This window comes from Uloborus diversus, chromosome 8, assembly GCF_026930045.1.
Source record: "Uloborus diversus isolate 005 chromosome 8, Udiv.v.3.1, whole genome shotgun sequence".
Lineage (NCBI taxonomy): Eukaryota > Metazoa > Arthropoda > Arachnida > Araneae > Uloboridae > Uloborus > Uloborus diversus.
Genome location: NC_072738.1, coordinates 66,715,487 through 66,736,855, shown reverse-complemented (window position 1 = coordinate 66,736,855; position 21,369 = coordinate 66,715,487). Strand labels below are relative to the sequence as shown.

The following is a 21,369-nucleotide window of genomic DNA, read 5'->3' as shown; positions in this document are numbered from 1 at the left end:
TTCAGCTCAGTTTTCATCTAAAACGATGGGACGGGAACCCTTGTATAACCAGGTTTTGAGCAAACACGATACTGAAATTTTACATTTTTTGCCCGATCCTAATGCCAAAACACTGGTTTAAACTAACTATTAACAGCTTATACAAAAATAAACTCGGTACGGACAAAAACGAAGCTATCTAAAAATCACAACAGAAAAGAATCGGACGGGACGGCAGACACTTCTTTATTTTTATTTCACTGGCGCCTAAAGGCAGCGCCGTGAAGAGACTCTCATTTCACTGTCGTATCGAAAAGTGCCATGTAATACCAAAAAAAAAGAAATCAAAATTTTTTTATTACTCTTTCTTGTGGTTTCGTCCAGGTTTTATTTTCTTTCCTTTTCAAGCAGTCATTTTCATTACTCAAATGCAATGGACCTTATAATAACAGATTACAAAGTATTGTCGCTGATTGAAGGGGAGTCACGACTCCCATGGTCCCCCCCCCTCTCTTTACCCATCCTTTCATGTAATGCTATAAAGAAGTTGAATTCAAATATTTATTTTTTCTTATGGTTTCAACAATTTTTAATTTTTTTAGCAAACGTTCAAATATTTACACGGGTTTGGGGGGGGGTCAGGACCCCTATGACCCCCTTCTTGTATCTGCCACTGCATGTGACCATTGTTATTTTTCGGTGCTGAGTGAGAAAAGGCATTTTTATCATTTTTCTGTCATTTGTGATCAAAACCAAAGGTTATTATTTATGGTTCAAAAAAGTAAAAAAATAAATGAAATAATCGAACATTAGCATTTCTAAAGATTAAAGAAAAACATTTTTATCTGATAAAACCCTAAAATTTAAACCCCTAAATTTACCCCTAAAACTTTTATCCCCCTAAAAAAATCCCATTCTAAAACTTTCCCCCTATTTATTTAAGGGGAAAACCCCTTAGCAACCCTGAGTAAAGAACAAAGAAAATTCTATGCATAGTTTACTAAGACTACTTTTGAAGGGGAAGGTATCACCCTGTCAAGCAGTGATCTCTTTGGTCCTGTTGGTGTCATCTTAAAAAGGCGTCAGCCGATATACGACAACTGACCATAGGCGGATTTACGGGGGTGCCAGGGGGTGCGCCGCACCCCCAAAATTTTTGTTTGGACTTTGAAAAAAAATTACTTTAGTATATTTCACTCAGAAACGCAGTTGGGGGAAAAAAATTCATAGCTGCTATACTAGTAAATTTACTTGAATCCAGTGTATCACTACACGTCGCTAGTGAAAGTAATTTTATCCATTTAAAAAAAAAACCTAATAAATAATTTCATGCAAATAAAGAAACTTCTCAAGCAATGTATTGTTCAGTGCTGTGTTATTGTATAGAATAATTGCATGTTCTGTAATTGGGTGTTTATTCGTATATCAATACAAGTTCTTCTATTTTAAAACAACAATGGCTAATAAAGTCCAAAAAAAAAAAAAACATGACTATTGCAAGAAACTTGATCAATAAAATCTTCACCTAAATCAACCGAAAACCATCAATTTTAAGGTAAATAATCTAAAATTTTTGAAGGAGTACTTCTGGACATTTTGCTGCAGTTGTGCATCCAGGGGGGAAAGGGCACAAGACTGGTGACCCTCCCCACAAAATGCTGAGTAGATGTTTAAAAAAAATATTCTTTATTATTGAAGAGAAGAAAAGATCTTTTTTTGGGAAAACGCACTTATTTTACGAAAAAGAAAAAGAATGTTGGGGAAAAATCTTAATTTCTCTTTCAAAAAGAAATATTGACATACAGCTTCAGATTATTGGCGGCGAATTATGTGCCTTCTCGCACAATCCTCTTTTTTTTTTCATATCTCCCCCTGCCCTTTTTTTTTTTCCTATTTCGTTTTCATTTTTTCTATTAGTCCTCAAAATGTTTTTTTCTCCAAAGCCCTTTCTCCAGTTAAAGTTATTACAGAGAACCTCAAATTTCGTTTCTTAGGCTTCACTTTCGCAAAATTTCCAAAGAGGATCTTTTAATCACCTAAATACATCGAAAATCGTTTATAATTGCGTTTTTAGAGCTTCAGTTTTGAAAAAATGCAGTGTCCCTAACGTTACCATATATGATCTTAACTCATGTGTTACTTACACCATGTAACTTGGATGACTTTAATTTTAGAAAATATTCGAACAAGGGCCTATGACCCCCCTTTCTCTATTACCATCAAAGAGTTAATATTTTGGTTTTGAAAACTACTATTTCGAAATATTTAAGTGGGATAATCCTTTTTTTTTTTTTTAATACCACGGATTGTTGTGGAAGAACTTCATTTTTAGGACTTCAATTTCGAAAATTTTCCAGGGGAGAGCTCCAGAACACCCTTCCGGTAACAGCATCAAAAATTGTTCTCCATAGTAATTTTGGAACTTCAATTATGAAAAGTTAAAGAGGTAGCATGGGGGAGGGGAGGGGGTTACGTATTTCTATCTGCTTTTCAACAAACGGAGACAGTCTATGAGTCTCATTCATAACCCAAACTATAAATATGGACTATAATCACATTTATAAGACTAAACTTTCTAAACATAGCCTTGGAGCCACACGTATTTTTCTTGCCTCTAAAATATCACCAAGAACTGTAAAACTGCGTTTTTAAAACTACTATTTCAAATTTTTTCTGGGGCGTGAATCCCATTTCAAACCAGTAGCTAGATTCACCCATTGCTTCTAATATCGACTTTCGTTTAAGACTTTTTCTGCAGTTTGAAATATTAAGGATTGCCCATAGGCGTGCGCACGGGGGTCCATTAGTACATAAAAATGGAAGTTAATACGAAAGTGGCTAAAATTTTACATTTTTAGGTTCACTAATTTTTTACCTCATACGTTTTAAAAATGCTTTTTTACTCACAATATTTGAAAAATTTCCTTAAACGAGCAAGTATGGGAGCTTTTCCAAGCACAATTTCAACCTCCTGGTACAGTGGTATCCCCATTTCTGAAGCCCTGCGCACGCGTATGGGATTGCCCATCCCCTAATCTTATTCAATATGGTTTACATCGCGTTTTTTAAACTTCAAAGTGTGTCCCGCCCTAAAATTATTTTCTGATTTCGCCACTGCCTTGTTATTCCGGGAATACCCCCCCCCCCCTCAGGTCCCTGTTATTGTTGCACCCCCAAATATTTCGGCCTAAATCCGCCTATGCAACTGACGAGGGAGATAGCACACAAAGCATATAATGGTAGACGTAATTTTAGAGAAGAAAACAAAATGGGGAAGGAGGGGGGATTTAGCTTGCTTTCCTTGTCACTGACTCCTTGGAAAAGAAAGAGGATGAAAGAAAAGGAAATACAGTTTTAAAATACTGCAAATATATTTGTTGTCTACCTATTTCGTATCCTTCTGCGAAAAATGTTTGGGGGTGCAACCGCCCCCTCTTGCCCCCCCTATTTGCCGCCCCTGATCTGAACCCTATTGAGCATGTCTGGGATATGCTCGGGAGACAACTTGCAGCCCGTTCGCCCCTTTCAAGCTCCGCTCCGGAGCTAAAAAGAACTCTCCAGCATGCTTGGAACTGTTTAAGCCCACAACTCATCCACCACCTCATAGAAAGTTGAGTAATCGTTGTGCAGCGTGCCTGGCAGTCAGAGGTGGCCATACACACTATTGAACTTCAGCATCATCTTTTTAAGAAAAATTTTTGTGCAAAGAGTAAACTCCTCATATGCCTAATTTTCATTTAAACTATTTTTTGGGATGATAAAAGTAAATATTACCATTTTTTGAGTAGTTTCCTTATTTTGTAACCGTGTTGCACTCGCATATCACGTTTCCCCCCTATTTCGATGTATATTTCTCACATTACTCACATAAATAACAATTATGCTTAACTTTTGGACACCAGTGTATATGATGAAAGACCAAATTGTTCTACGCTATTTTGAAACTAGATTTTTTTTTTTTTTTTTTTTGTGGAAAGTTGAAAGCACAAACGTTTAGATAAAATCTAAAATAAATGATTTTTTTTTTCCTTAAGAAAATGGACCGTTTTTATAGTATTGAGGGTTTATTTTTGCAGTTTTGATTAATGTTAAAGATTAGTTTTTGCATGAATATTTAAATTGTTTTTATTTTTGTGAGATTTTGATTACTTGTAACATCATTACATTTAATATCTTCAAATGAACTTTACTCTTACGCTCTTAACTGTTCAGAAAATACATGTATCCAGTGTTTAACATGTTTTGCACAAATGACTCATTGTTAAACACATGCTGCTGTAGTAAAAGATCTTACTACTATTATATATGCGAAAGTTTGTCTGTATGGATGGATGTTTAACTCTTTCTGGAAAAACTACTGAATGGATTTTAATCAAACTTTACAATAATGTAGCTTATGCATCAGAATAACACATAGGGTAGTTTTCATCCCGTTATGGGGGGCAAAATCCCCCATGGGGTGCGATAAAATACAATTTTTGTATAAATTCTCTAATATGGGGATGAAAAAATGCTTGCACATATTAACATTATATGTCCATCGAAAGCTCTGATTTTTCTGCTGAAGATGGCACCTGTTCGAAATTTCTAAGTAGAATAAAAAAAGAGTTATGAGCTTTTTAGTTCCATGTTCGAAGGCTTTCCTCAACTCAATACAGTATTTAGTGTATCATCTCAACTTCCTGTCGATAGCGAAAATTGTTGTATTGTTGACTATTTTTACTTTTCGTCTCACTGTTAAAGGCTTTTCTCAAGTTAAATCTTAAAGTAAGATTTTTACATGAGATAGGCAAATAATACATGGATTTGGCTGATTATTTTCCAGTTTAAAGCAACTTTGAGGCAATTAATGTTTTTTTTAAATTAATTTGTGTTGACTGGGTATTTGATCGACCAGCAGGAATCTCGCCAAACTTTTTTTTTTTGCAGAATCATTTCAGTAGCTAAGGCGTTAGACAATTTTTTCAATCGTTGCTGTTTTTGAAGCTAAAGACTACGCAATTACTGTTTCTCGGTTTTCACCATGTATCCAAAATATCGCCATTTCTTTAATATTTCTTTCTTTAAATCATTTATTAACGTATAAAATAATCCGCCAACTGAGTTAAGCAAATCCATAAACAGCACAAATTTGTGCACACTTTCAAATAATTGCCAAATTTTACCACTTATTTTGGAAACATTTCGAGTAGCTTCAGTTTATAGTCATCAAAAGTTTCTCAGTATATGGCGACACTATCTCTTCGATGAAAATTAAAACACAGTTTTACAAAATAGGGAGGGGGAGCCTTATCCAAGATGTCCCAAAACAATTACTGCAAATTTTGTAACATTTTAAATCGCAGTAAGGGATTACGGGCGGCTATATTTTTTTTTTAATTTTGTACTTCAATAGCAATATAGAGAAGATTTTAGAATATGTTCAAAAAAAAAAATCTTTTTAAACAAGTGAAGTTTAATTTCATATTTTGGAAATTCCTCAACAAAATTAGCGATTGTTTCTCATAATTATTACAGACCCAGGCAATGTCGGATATTTTTGCTATGTACAATTATCTAAATAAAGTTATCAGGGTCTGCCCCCTTCCCCAGTTACCGTCAAAAACAGATTTAGTTTTCGCTAGGAACGGCTAATTACATGTAAAACATTTTATTAATAGTATCTTCTCTTCGGAATTAAAAATCATATCTTATGACTATAGGTTAAGCAAACATTTTAAGCAGTTTTATAAACTTGGCAAGTCCCTGGCGAATGTATGGTGCTGTGGTCCTTTGGAGATGAATAATAGATTTGGATTTATTATTTTACATTTTTAGGCTGCTTTTAATTGCAAAAATAGAAAATGAAATTAAATGAAATTTCATTTTAAAAACTTATTTGATAGGCAGAGTTATGATAATGCAGTCGGAACGAGTGTTCAAAATTCTTGGCGCTACAGCCATTACAAAAGTTTGTATTAAAATGTAAAAATTCCGTCGAATTAATTTGGGTAAAAAGATTATTAAATACTATGTATAAGGTATTGAAGTTAAAATTAATCCACCAAATTCGAAAAACAACACGCTCAGATAACATTAAAACTACTTTTAAAATGTAAATTAATCCGCAAAATCCATTTTTATCTCCATTCTCACTACGTCACGCGACTATGTTAGCGCATTGCCGAATTATTTTAAAACATTTAATTTTCTTTTTTGTGTGTGTTTTTAATGTTTGACTTTATTTAAGAATTGTTGACCTCACTCGAAATGAATTTTTGAGAATTACTCAAATTAAATTCTTTAACAACTCCTGACGCTTTCCTGATTTATATTGTATGATTTTTTGGGTGTCTTCCCAGTTTCGCCAAAATTTTATCCCCCCCCCCCCCCACGAATTTTCAGTTTTAATCATACCTTTTGATGTATTAAAGGGGGGAGACAATTTGAAATGTCGGCGAAACTGGGGACAAACCATTTTTTGGTAACTATTTGACCCCTGCCTCTGTTGGCCATGAGCTTGAATCGATTGAAAAAAAAAACTACATAAACGTGAGCGAAGCCACGGGTAAAAGCTAGTAAAAAATAAACCAAAAATTTCTTTTAAGATTTCTGTGAAAGGTAAGACTAAAAAAATTTAAAAGTATAGCCACTGTAAATTCAGCTTATGCGTTGTGATGGAGCCCGATTCCCTTGTTCATAAGGCAAGCAGGATAATGCATCCCATCACAGAGCTCTAGAATAAATTTTGATTGGCATCAAACAGGATCCTTTGTCAGTCCGTTCTGCTTCATCAGTCTTATTTAGAATTCATATTTCCTCTCACAAAAATCAAAATAATGACTGGAGAAACTGCAACTTTATTTGTTCTTTATGCATTGTTATTTTCAAAAATTACTTAAAATAAATTTTTTGCTTTATCTTTTTTCCCCTCTCTCTTTAGATGTTGTTATATGTACTCATTGTCACCCCTCAAGAAACATAATTGCATCTGGAGCCCTTGAAGAAGATAAAACAGTAAAGATATGGAAAAGTTGACCTATGATTGTGGGTTAGCCCACATTCTCATATCTTTATGTAAAAACTTGTATATATAATAATCGCCTTGTACATGAGCTTATTTTTTTGCAAAATAAATTTTGTAAATGATGGTTTTTGTTCTTGGTGTCATTCGTTTTGTTGTTCCATTTGACTATGAAAAATTCTATGGCTTTCTGAAGATTATCACAATTTTAATTCGGGGTTAGGAAGGGTTATGAAAGCAAATGCTACAAATTCAGTCACTTTGTTGAAGAAAGAAACTCGACAAGTTTTGTTCAACAAATCTTACATATGTGAACCTTTTGCAGTGTGGCAGTATATCTAATTCTTGCTTTACTCGCTGTAACATGCCCTGATCAATGGAAGCAAATGTGATTGTGATCCTTTCTTCCAAATCTTATATAACCCATAGCATAAAGGGTGCAAGCACATTTTCTTTGATGTAACCTTATTTTAAAAAATTGGAGTTGGGTCTCGAGAGCACAATGTGCAGGAAGCTTGCAATCGATGAGGCACTCCTCCATTATTCTGCAAGTTTGCATTCCTTGGGCGAAGATGAATGACCATTGATTGCATAATTTGCAGTGAGTGAAACAATTAAATAACTTGATATCTGCTGCATTGAGACAGGTCAAGTGCAGATACAGAGGAGTGACTGTCCCTACCTGAGAGACTCTGCACTGGCTATGTTTCAGAAAAACAAGTTTAAGTCTTTGATGATGTGAGGCATAAGGAATATAGTTACTAACTCCCTCTTCTGGATGCTTTTAAAAACAAGTTTAAGTAAGCTAATATTAGATTAAGTTCCAAGAAGAGCGATGGTCTTATTTTCGCTTTGTGAGTGCTTCTGGAGATTGATTTAGGTGTTAAGGAGTCAGACTCAAAAGTTCTAAACTTTTCGGAGCTGGACATTTTCCCTGTAACTCCGTAGCCCTTTTTAGGAGGCCTCCCCGGGGCATTGTGCAAAAATTAAGTCTTAAAGATGCGACAGTTAATGGAGATGGGGGTAGAGACTTTCCTCTGGTAATTCTTAGAAACGGGAAGTTCCAAAAAAAAAAATTGCTATGAAAAAGTAATTTTGGAATATCTTTGGTCACGAGAAAGGTTCAGAAACCTCCTGCCTTTCCTTGGCTATTTTTTTCTTAAGTCAATAACTTTGGGTAAAAGGGACCCCTTTTCAGAACAGTTCATTTTTGAAGCCTTGTACAAGTTTCGAATCAAAAAAGTGGAATTTTATTGACTTTTTTTTATCTTGGACATAATAATTAAACAAAAGTTCATTATTTTTTGAAAAATTGCTCATAACAATTGTTTTTTTTTTTAATCTGATGGGTGTCCCACTTTTTCCAAAAGAATGAGTCAGTCTCTCTACTTTTATTGAAATTCAAATCAAGCATATCTAAAAAAGGGATTAGGGGATCCTACTTAAGTACAAATTTTTAGTATGCAATATTTTTCTTGTAAATGCATTCATTTATGAGATACTAGCGGCCCATCCAGACTTTATTCATAAGTAAGCAACATTTTTTGTTTTGTTTTCATGAGGTTTTAAACAAATTGATTTGCCTCATTTCCTGATCAGGAGAGACCAACCTATAATTCAAGGGACCATAGGAATGCAAAGGAATAGGAACCAACTGATCTGCTGCCGGTGCTGTAAGAACAATACTCTAAATCATATAGTTCCATAGTGATTTTAATTGGGGTCAAATTCCATTGCACAGGTTAGGCAAACTAAAGTTGTGGAATAAAATTATTGGGACATTGCCTTTAATTTTAAAAGCATAAAGTCCTGAGGAATTAAGGAATTCATAAGGATGATGCACAGCGTTGTTCAAAAAAACTTATGCCCTCTTGCACATACGTGTAATTTTTTTGACAAAGAGTCTTGGCTTCTGAATAAACATTGAGGATCAAATCATTTAGAGACAATTTCCCACCACATCTACTTTGATAAGATATCCTTTTTCATGTATTTTCCCATAACTTACTTGAAGACTCTAGTAATGCTTACCACCATCTCCCAGACGGGCTTTTACAGTTGTTCCAAAGATACAGATATTGTAAAGGGCTCCTGAAAAGAGATGCCTTTAATAAGGTGCGTTCCTCTAGGGCGCCACAGAAATAATTTGGTGAAAGTCACCGTAAAATATCAAGATGACACCTCTCATTTTGTTTGAACTTTCTTATCCTTTTAGGGTTTTATGCACGCTTTTTGTAGCCCAACAGTGGCTCATCGAACATTCATCCTGTACATTTTGAGACACCCTCTTAAAGAATTCTCCCAATTGTCCATTTTTTCTAGTAGAACACACGGAGTATTTGTAGAAGAGGTATTCAAAGTAGTTTAAATGTGGTATGATCAGTTTTCCACCACCCGGCAGACCCGTAAAAAAAAATCGCAATAGCCAGTTGATCAATTTTTAGTTAGAGTTGAATTAAGTTTTCCAGTTCACCTGGGTATGCCAATCAACATTAATTTTTCTGGTTTTCATCTACCAATCTTGTTTTTATAGAATCTCGTTTTTTTTATTTTCTGCCGCGGTGGAATACAAAAGTACCCTATTGAGTTTCTTCTTTATTTGAATAATTTTGCCTTTTATTTAAATTTGACTTTCATTTACATCGTTTGACATCAGACTACAATCATAGTATTTCACCTGCGCTCTTTTCGTAATGTGTCGCTACATACATCTTATTTAATTTTTGCCATAAAGCAATAGGATCTAAAAGTAACCATAAAATTTAAAATAGTTATAAACAATTCTCTGAGTTCAGTTGCGGAGTCAGAAAGTTACATGTAACAAATTAAGCAAATTTCAAACCTGGAAAAATGTCTAGGGCAAAGAGAAAGTCACAGCAGCTAAAAGAACCTCAGAAATTTTGAGTGATTTAGCAGTATTGCACATAAAAGCTATTAAAACTTTAAAATTGAATAATCCCAAAGAAGAATCAGACTTTTGAAATCTCAATTGCATCCACTTCTGTAGCAGTCGCTCTTCTTCTATTGCAATGTGATTTTACTGCTTGGACATTACTCATTTTGAATTTACAATTATTTTCAACACTTCTTATATTTTCTATTCTGTAGTAGCGAATTTGCACAATCTTGATTTTGCCATGCCCATTAAAAAACGCAATTCGATTGCATCCGAGTTCGTTTCCATTACTCGTAAAAAAATATATGATAAATATTGAATTTATTTTTATCTATAAGTAAGACGTAGTTCCAAAACGTTTTGAGCTTATTTATCATTGATTTTATGACGGAAAGCGTAAGCTTACTGTTTTTTGCACGAACAAGAAAATTTCTGCATGAAGAGATACCCTTTAAAGCAGCTAATCAGAGAACGTCACGAACAATTTTAGGTGAAAATTAAACATAAAATGTTTCATTCAATTCTGCAGAAACTTTTTCAGCACTCAAATGTGTATTTTTCATAATTTTTTTAACTGTAAACCTCCGATCACGCTTTGTTAATTTTGCCAGTTGACCTTTTCTCACCTTGTTTTCGATCCGATTCTTGTCTTTAAATTATTTTATCAAGCACTTTACTATAGAATGGTATAAATTAACTAATTTAGAGACATTTTAAACCAATTTATGTCTACTGTGAGGGGAAAAAATCAAATTTCAAATCGTGTTTGTTGTTTTCTACTCATACCTACCATTTAAAAATAATAAGCAGAATATTAGGGAATAAATAAACAAACAAAAAAAAAAGGCAAATGTCTTTACAGTGTCATTACAATACAAAAATAATAAAAAAAACACATGATAATTTTAATCATGAATTTATTCGAAAATATTTCAGTGTACGATGACTTTTGTGGCATATTTTTTCTCTGTCTCTTCGTTTTTTGACAAATTTCAAAAATAAAATCTGACAATATTTTGAAAAAAAAAGTAGTGGGTTTTATTCAGAATGGCATAGGAATGGTGTGAAAAAAAATTGGACTTCATATTCGAATTCAGTTTTGCGTTATTTTGGTTTTACTACCAAATTTCAAGGTGTACAAACACTTTTGGGAGCCACTGTACACTAGGGTGGAACGAAAAAAACAAAGTTTTTATTTTCGAATTGTAATAGTGCAGAAAAGTTGCAATTGGTGAAGACTTACAAAACAAAACAAAAATTTTTAAAATCGGATAATATCTTCCGATCCCGCAACAAGCCTAAAAATTTGAAAAAAATTGAAAATTTCATGTGTTTTTAGCAATTATTCAAAAACTTTGCTCCAACGTTTCTTTTTAATACTTTAAGACTGAAAAGTTACAATTGCTGAAGCCTTCAAAAATTTTTAAAAACATATTGAAATCAAATAATAGCTTCTGATCTAGGAACAAGCATGAAAAGTAAAAAAAAGGGGAGAATTTCATCTTTTATTAGTGGTTAAAAATAAAGTTGTTCTTCTTGGTTTTTTTCCTCCGGTGTTACAGGAAAAGCCTTTAAAAAAACCCTATATTACACATAAACATTAATTTATTTCTTGCCTTTTAAGGTATCTTCTAAACATGCAAAACTACCATTCTTTACAACAATGAAACATTTTCAAATAATAAAAAGTTATAAAATATGTACCAAATTTACAATCCAGTATAGAAGTCTTATTGTTTTAAGTGTTTCTTGTTGAAGCTAATTCATAAATCAGATTTTTTGGAAAATTCGGGCATAATTGATCTAGATTTCAATGTTGCTCTTATGTAGCCATCTCTTGATTTAAATCCACACACTTTGAGTGAAGCCTCCGTCACTAGCTTCACACATCTTTCGACAGCTTGCGTATGGCAGGGGAATAGTTTTATATCCCAGTCGGGTATAGTGCCTGTTGCAATAAGATTTTCAAAGTCTTTGTTAGGAACTTTTCGAAGAAAAGGTGAAAAAGATAGCTTTGTTGTGTTCCAATTAATAATCTCCGTGTAATCTTCTGCTTCCAAATTTAGAGAAGGAATGATAGTTTCTAATGCTTTTGCCTTTAGAAACAGACTCCCTCGCTTTTAAGACGTTTTTAAACGCTAGTTCTCTTATGTGCCTCCTTTCCATGGGCGGATTTATGGGGGGGGGGGCAGAGGGGGGAAATGCCCCCCAGTTTTGGGATTACTTTATGTAGTAACAACACATCTTCAAAAAAAAATTTTAAAAATCATTATTTTTTTCTTTTTTGACTAGTTTAGAAGGTCATGGGTGGATTTATAGGAGGGGGCAATGCCCCCCAGTTTTGGGAGGACTTAAAATAGTAACAACACATCTTCTAAAATCTTAAAACAAAAAAAATCATTACTTTTTTCTTTTTTGAATAGTTCAATGAAAATGAAGAATAGCGAATGTCCTTTTCTAATGGGAGAAAAGAAAAAAAAAACGAACATTAAATACAAATAGTACAGCTGTCACTGGGGTGCTGAATATACGCCTATATTCACTATTTTGGATTGAAAACCATTTGGGCAAGTATATAAATAAAAATATAGGCTAAACGAGCTATGAATTCAGCTGCAACACTTATAATAATTGACCATTATTTTTAAATTAGAACCTAATACAATGGAACCCTCCACCTCCCCCATAACCGTAAAAACTGACGAATTTTGGTAAAAATTACAAAAATCTGTAGGTAAGAGTGAATTACATATATGACCTGATTTGCCTATAAGATAAACAAGCTATAGCTTCGGGCTACTGCTTTGAAGTGAGTCTGTAACATGCAAAAAAATTGCATGATTTGTTCCTTAAGAAATGGAAAGTGCTTGAAAAAACTAATTTCATTTTCAAGTGCTTGAAAACCTTGAATATTTGGAAACTTGTGGCTACAAACCTTAAATTTTAAAATTTCTAACAAATGTTAGGGGGAGGAATGCCAAAATATGTCAAATTCAGCTCCTTGCTACATCCTGCATCAAAAGTAAAAATCATGGTTCTTACGTTTAACATACGACTTGAAATAAATTTTTATGACTCACATGTTTCATATCTTGCTATTTATTTAATCCCGAATGCAGTATTTTGGAAATTCTTTTGTATTGATTGCATTTATCTTGCTCCTACTGCATATTGTTAATCTCTTTAGCCCAGAAAAAAATGATACACTACCTCTATTCCTTTTCCTTTTTTACACTGCTTATTATAAAAAAAAAAGGTAGCTGTAATGAGAGAATTCTATAGTTTATTTTTTCTTTTAAACTTAAAATTAGCTGTTTTATTTATTATTATTATTACAAAGTTTGAATAACACTGTACACCTATATAATCTAGTACTCAATTTCAGAGACTGGAAAGTGCAAATGAGGTGCATTAAATTATTAAAGGTTCTAAAATCCTTGAAAAGAATTGGCACAGTATAGCCTATAAGGGCTCTTGTGCCAAAACACCCAATCTAACCAACCAAACCTTGAAAATAATAAGACAAGTCTTTGAAACTCCTAAGCAAAGTGTGCTTCTATTTTTTTTCTTATCAAGTGTATAAATTATGACTTGTTCTAATAAGTAGTATCTCGTGTTACATATTTTTTAAATCTGTACAGCATTTCTTTTAAAGTATTAACTTATATTACAAAGCAAATTTAAATCATAAAACTTTTTTTAAAATTTGTCTATTTTTTTTCCCGTGATTTTTGTCTATCCAATTAACTTTTATAAGGCTTCAAAATTCAGAATTTTATATACATTTTACAAAATTTCCTCCAGGAGAGAAACCCCAGACCCCTAAAATTGGAGATATTCTATATCCCACTTAAAAGGGAGCCCTGTATCACTCTCTTGATATCAGTCACCTCTCTTCAAAAAGGACAGCATGAAAACACACATTAATAAAAACAACACACACAAAAAAAGTAAAGCATGGTCTTATGCATCACAGGAAAACAGACCAAAACATGGGGAGGGGGGGGGCAATTTAAAATTTTGCTCAAAAACCTGCCCCCCCCCCTAGAAACTCAGTCCTAAATCCACCTTATGCCTTTCATCAAACACCATTGCCATTAATAAGTTTTCGGGATGCGCAAAGAAAGAGTTTCTTTCAATGACAGGGTAAGCAACTTGTTTTAGATTGTCAGGTAAGTATCGACAGGTTTGAATTGTTCTCTTGTAAACATGAATAGCACCGTCTGTGAAATTTTTGCGGTTTTTTATTTCAAACCAGACCGGCATGTAACATCTCAAAATAAAAGTCACTATGTCTTTTAACTCACCTGATGGGATCGATACCCTTACGTACAGTCTAAGGACTCTATTTGGACAAGTCAGCCATCTGGAATGTGAGAGTGAGCTGGGGTCATGATTTGACAAATCATTTGAGCAATTACTATCCTTTACTGCCTGTAAAAGATATCTTTGATCCTTGCTCAAGCACTTTCTGTTTACATCTGGAATTGTACAGTCAATCGCTTGAAAATCTATTACTGGCAGTTTTTCGCAACCTTTGAGTTGTTCACCTATTGGTCCAGAAAATGAATTTGAGCCAGTTGTTCCACCATCCAAACACCGAAAAAGATGGCGAAAAGGCAACTCAATGAAATGTAATAAACAAATAGCCCATTGCAATGGTCGTCCAATATATTTTTCAAATTGACGAATCGCGCCACTTTTCCACCCAGTATTGATTTTAGTACCTACGATGGCTAAATCATCCAGTGAAATTCTTTGTTCATTTAGATGTGAAACAATGCTATTCACTATGTCTTTGGCTGATCCAGAGTTTGGAGACACGTGTCCAATATAAACGGATTCAGGTTCTTTGATAATAGATTAATGCTCTTCTTTCACTGTTCGCCGAAATTGCTTTGATTCAATCTTATCTACATATAAAGTATCTTTTCTTCCGTCAAAATAAATACCCCGAACGGAGTCTTGTTTAATGCCACTTTGTAGATCTTTTCTATTTTGGCTCTTTTCTCTCCTAATTTTTTGTCTATCAACAACTTTGGAAGTATCTGTTTCAGTCACTAAGCCAATGTCTTGAAGCACACTGGATGCTATGGCAGCAGTTGCAGGATCAGCATAGGCGGATTTAGGACTGAGTTCCTGGGGGGGGGGGGGGCAGGATTTTTTTTTTTTTAGCAACATTTTTATTGCCCCCCACTCTCATGTTTTTGTCTGTTTTACTTTTTTGTGTGTCGTTTTCATTAATGCGTGTTTTCATGCTGTCCTTTTTGAATTGACCTAAAGAGAGGGAGCTGGTATCAAGAGAGTGTCGCAGGGCTCCAATTTTAGGGGGCCGGGGGTTTCTCCCCCGGAGGAAATTTTGTAAAATGGATATAAAATTCTGCATTTTGAAGCCTTATAAAGGTTAATTGTATAGACATAGAAATTGATAACCAGATTATAGTTAGACAGTATTGTTCAAATTTTGTAAGAAACAGCCATTTTAAGTTTGAAAGAAAAAATAAACTATAGATTTCTCATTACAGCAACTTTTTTTTAATTATAAGTAGTGCAGAAAACGAAAAGGAATAGAGGTAGTTTATATATTTTTTCCTGGCTAAAAAGATTAACAATATGCAGTAGAAGTAATTGGAGCCCACTTTGCTTAGGATTTTCAAAGTCTTATCTAATTATTTTCAAGGACTCTAGAATAAATAAAATTATTTAACGTACTTCATTTGTACTTTCCAGTCTCTGATATTTTAATACTTGAGTGTAAAGTTTTACAGTCCTGTTCTAACTTTGTGAGAAATAGCTATTTTAAATTTAAAAGAAAAAAAAACTATAGATTTCTCATTACAACAACTTCTATTCAGTTGCAAGTGGGACAGAAAACAAAGAGGAATAGAAGTAGAGTGTAATTTTATTTTTGGGCTAAACAGATTGACAATATGCATAAGTAAGATAAAAGCAAGCAACACCAAAAGAATTTCCAAAATTTTGCATTTGGGATTGAATAAATAGCAAGATATGAAACATGTGAGTCACAAAATTTCTTTTCAAATAATATGTTACAAACGTGAGAACCATGATTTTTACATTTTTGATACAGGATGTGGCAAGGAGCTGAATTTGACATATTTTGGCATTCCTCCCCCTCTACCATTTGTTTGAAATTTTAAAATTTAAGGTTTGTAGCTGCACTTTTCCAAATATTCAAAGTTTTCAAGCACTTAAAACTAAAATTAGTTTTTTCAAGCAATTTCCATTTTTTTAAGGAACAAATCATGAATTTTTTGGGGGGGAATTAGGGACCCACTTCAAAGCAGGGGCCCTAAGCAATAGCTTGCTTACTTTATAGGCAAATTCGGCCCTGCTTGTAATTCACTCTTACCTACAAATTTTTGCTTGAGTTGTTTATAATTTTTACGAAAATTCATCAGTTTTTACGGTTAAAGGATTTTTACGATTTTACCAATCTTTTTTAGGTTTTTATAGACTTTTATAAAATTTCAGTAAATTTTTCCAAAACTTTTGATGACTCAATTATTTAGATTCCAATAATGACAAGGTCTGACTCAATTAGACTTAGATGATTATGACTTACCTTACTTTTTAAACAGTATTTATAAAGTAAGTAAAATTGTACTTAGTAAAATTGTACTCTCCCTCTAAGTAAAAGATTCATTTAATCAGAACACTCAGATAACTGAAATTTATTCAGTTTGCGGTAGTATTTATTTTCTCTCTCTCTCTCTGTAAGAGAGAAGGAAAAAAACTTTTTTGTTTTTTAGAATTTCTCAAAAGGGAAAATTAATCTTCTAAGAAAATAAATATTATGCATAAATGTACTTGAAATGTGGACACAAATCATAACGAGTAGATTGTTCTGTTAGCGCTAATGGGGGGGGGGAGTTTTTTCCCCTTTGCTTTAGGTTCTAATTTGTTAAAATAATCGTCAATTATTATAAGTGTTGCAGCTTAATGTATAGCTTGTTTGGCCTATATTTTCATTCATATACTTGCCCAAAAGCTTTTTCAGTCCAAAATAGTGAATTTTGACACATTTTCAACACCCCAGTGACAGCTGTACTATTTTTATTTAATGTTCGTCCCCCCCCCCCCCCTTTTCTTTTCTCTCATCAGAAAAGGACATTCGCTTTTCTCTTCCTTTTCATTGAACTATTCAAAAAAGAAAAAGTCATGATTTTTTGTTTCAAGATTTTGGAAGATGTGTTGTTACTATATAAAGTCCTCCCAAAACTGGGGGGCATTGTCCCTATGCCACCCTCTAAATCCACCCATTCCCTTCTGAACTATTCAAAAAAAGAAAAAAAAAATATTTCTTTTTTTAATATTAGGAAGATGTGTTGTTACTACATAAAGTCCTCCCAAAACTGGGGGGGGGGGGCATTGCCCCCCATAAATCCGCCCATGAGGATCAGATACGTTGTAACGATCGCTACTTAGTGCCGTAGTTTTCAGCTTAATCCTCATCTGCCACCAGGTTTTCTTCTCGGGGTCGGTTGACTTGTAATCATTATCAGTTTCTCTCTTGACTGAACAACTTGGTTGTTCTTCATTTGAAAGATCAGATTCATCTTTCATGACTGAAACGCACTCAGTAACTTTTCATTTTAAGGCATAGGCTTTTCTTTGAAGTCTTTTTTTCAACCTTTTTGTTTCCTTTTGGTCCAAAGTTCCAATTTTTCCTATGCCATGTTTCCTCTGAAGATAGAGAAAGATTTGTTCAGAGATCGGTATCTTTTTAGATTTTTCACACGTACATTTCATGTAAATTGGACATTCACAGATGTCTGGGGTCTTTTTACAAGTGCAAATAACATTCATTACACACTTACACGCAGAGACGTCAAAGAGTTTCCTTGCTTCACTTTTAAATTTATCAATCCTTTCTTTAAACTTTGGTTTATCCTTGTCTCGGTTGTAAGATCTCATGAAATTGAGATATTTTTTGTAGAAGATATCAATGAGCTGAGCAATTCTTTTCAGGGAAACTGTAGGAATCGAGGCCTTATCAAAGATACATTTAACTTTTTGCGCCACTATGTCCTTAATAACAATGGAAAATCTCACTTTTGTGTTATTGACTTTTCTAGCTAACTCAAATCTCTCTTGAAAGCAACTTTGAAGTACATTTTCATAAGTAGGGAGCTTATTTGTTGGCAAATCTCTCGGTGGCCAAATATAGCGCACTCAAAGGGCTTTCTCGTAATTCTTTTCTGCAAAGATGGATTCATGTTTGAAATACGTTTAGCAGAGCAAATCGACTTCACACGCACATTAGAAACATTGAGAAATACTGATGCCAGCACGACTGCTTTATTCATTTAAGTAAGATACCTATAGCCAACTAAAGAGCTACACAAGCCAACTAAAAAGCTCATAAATTCAAGATCGTGAGGTGCTAATGGGGCATATTAGATGCATACACTGTACTGAGCGGCATAAACAAATATGTCTCCCCGGATTAAAGGGCCATGTGAACAACTTCACAGGCAGGCTAATACTAAAATGTCACTTTTGTTTTATAAACAAACGTTCTTCTATTAGTATTTCATACCGAACTTATGAGGATCGTTCAACTAAAAAATAAAAGAAAAAAAAACTGAAAAAGGGCTTAAAGTTTACATTTTTTTCAAACATGTAGGTTCGTTGCGCGATCAGAAGATATTGTTTATTTCAAAAAGAAATATTTTTTTTTGTTTTGAAGTTTTTACTAAATGTAACTTCTCCGTTCTGTAGCCTAAAAAAGTACATTGAACCAAAAATGTTAAACATTCGGAAAAAAAACCTGAAATTCTCAACTTTTTCGATTTTTTAGGCTTGTTTCTGGATCAGAAGGCATTATTCAATTTCGATTTTTTTTTTTTTTATTCCTGAAGGCTTTACCAATCGTAACTTTTCCGTCTTAGAGCCTTAAAGAAACATTAAAACAAAATTTTTGTAAAATCACTAAGAAAACACGAAATATTCCATTTTTTCAAATATTCCGGCTCATTTCGGGATTGGAAGATATTATCAGATTTTTAAAATTTTTGTTTTGTAAGTCTTCACCAATCACAACTTTTCCGCACTATTACGATTTGAAATTAAAAACTTTGTTCTTTTTGTGCCACCCTACTGTACACTGCTCGACATTGAAAATTCAACACCAAGGAGTGTTCAGAAATTAATACAAATTTTAGAGTAGACGTACATCACTGAGTAATGTAAATGATGTGAAATGCGCAGCTCTCCGACGTAAGATATAAGGGAAGGAACTTGCAGAATAGCAATATTCGTGCCGTTATTTCTGACTTGAGAATCATTGAAGAAATTTTGTTTTTGTCTTGGAGGATACGGGTAACACGAGAGAATGCCAGGCCGATGTCAACGAAGCCACTTCCAGCAAATAGACAATTTTACAAGGGGTATGGTGATTAGACCGATAAGGGGAGGTTGGTCCGTACGTCAAATCGCAGCTGATATCCACATGGATGCGAGCACGGACAGCCAGAGTGACGTCAGAACACGTAGATGGACGCATCCACCAGCCAGCTGCAGCAGACCCACAAGTCACTTGCTCCTCGATTCTGCAGCAGGTGCAAAATACCCTGAATGTTCCCGTGTCAACCAAAACCATTTCCCGTCGCTTGGTCGCACGTGGTCTGCAATCACGTCGTCACTAAGAAGACTGCCATTGACCCCACAACATAGACAGCAACATTTAGTATGGTACTGGACTAGAGCGACGTGGATCACAGAATGGAGAAATGTCGTGTTCTCAGATGAATCCCACTCCCGTTTATCCAGTGATAGTCGCTGCATATGTATGTGGCGTCGACGTGGAGACAAATCTAATCCGGCAGTAACGGTGGAACTTCCCACCGCACGACAATGTGGCATAATGGTTTGGGGCACATTTGTGTACAATTCCATATCACCTCTAGTTCATATTCAGGGCACTATGACGGCCCAACGATACTTGGATAATGTGCTGCAGCCGGTGGCAATCCCTTACCTTCTAGGGCTACCTAAATCAATTTTTCAGCAGGATAAGGCCCGACCACACAGTGCTTTCATCTGCCAACATGTTCTCCAAGGCACACAGATGCTTCCTTGGCCACGATACTCTCCTGGGGGCTTATTACCAGCTCTTCGGAAGGGAGTGAGATCGGGAAAAACAGGCGATTTCCCGACGCGTGCACTGTTGGCTAATTACGAGGTATACGGAATCGGGAAAAAAGAACTCGTTTTCGGGTTTTTTACTCATTCGCTTCAGGTGGTGAGATCGTGGTGAGATACAGTGAGATGGAACTTTTTCAATATGGCGCACATGTTAGTGTTAGCACGATTTTGTATTTTGCCATTGTAATCAATTAAAAATGTTTTGCATCAAACTGGAGAGTTTTACGTGTTGAACCCTTTAAAAAAGCTACTTTTTTATACACATAAAATGAAACACAGCGCTCTGAAATAGTTTATAGAACTAACATTATTAACGTAACTAAATCGATGGATTCCCCAGGTCGAACTACATACATTTTTGCTTTTTATGTTACCCTACCGTAAAAGTAACTTAAAGATAAAAAAAAGAAAGAAAGAAAAAGATTTGAAACATTTAAAACCCTTGAACTAAAACAACTAATTCCTGTAGCCAAAAATCAACAACGTTATTCGAATATATATGCTCTCAGTTTTAAGCTTCAAGAAGACATAAAAACATAGCAATAAAAATGGAAATAACTTTCTACATTTACATAATATCAATTGACGTGCAAATTGAATGATTTAGTAAACTTAAACAGCTCATTTAATGTGTACACAGCCTGGATAGCTGGAGCAGCATCGGATCAAAGGGTTTAGACTGTATTTGGGCGACAAGCTTGTACTCCCGTGTGGCGCAGTTGTATACGCACGCGCATTGCACTAGCGAGATCGTCGGTTCAAATCCCACCATCAGCATGTTTTTTAAAAACTCGAGCATTTTTTTTTAAATTCTTTTATATTAATGCTTTTACAGTTTTTTTTTTCTTTTTCTTTTTATCAACAATCAGATCATAAAATGTTTTCTTCTGAATTGAGAATTTGTTTTTTTAATGCGATTTGTTCTCAAATAGATAATCTTTGAAAATAATTATAAGTTTTGCACTAAATTTATTTTTTAACGTAATGATTTTTAACTAGATGAGGAAAGATGTTGGTGCAATCCGGTTCTGTGATTTTTCTTCTTCATACGATATTAAAAACAAATGTGCTTGAATTATATAACGCCTAACAGAGAGCACAAACATGATATCGACCAAAACATGTTTCTTTTTCCATCTTCTTTTCGTTTCTTTCCTTCTTTTTCCTCTCTTTTTTTCTTTTTTGTTTTTGAAAAATTGATTTTGTTTTAAGAAAACTACTTTAACTTGAAGGATGCTTCTCTCCTTACCGAATGGAAAACAAAGGAATAAATAAATAACTTGAATTAGTCTTGATTTAGAGACAGTCAAATTGTATTTTT

General features: G+C 34.2%; 1 protein-coding gene across 1 annotated transcript in view; it reads left to right on the top strand.

Moving 5' to 3' along the window:
* The window catches only part of LOC129227383 (WD repeat-containing protein 5-like), a 49,526-nt gene extending 42,433 nt beyond the window's left edge, over positions 1-7,093 (top strand). The window contains exon 13 of the mRNA XM_054861935.1: positions 6,902-7,093. Coding sequence (XP_054717910.1) covers positions 6,902-6,996 — 95 coding nt within the window. The 3' untranslated portion in view covers positions 6,997-7,093. The remainder of the gene's footprint in view (positions 1-6,901) is intronic.
* The last annotated feature ends 14,276 nt before the right edge of the window (positions 7,094-21,369 follow it).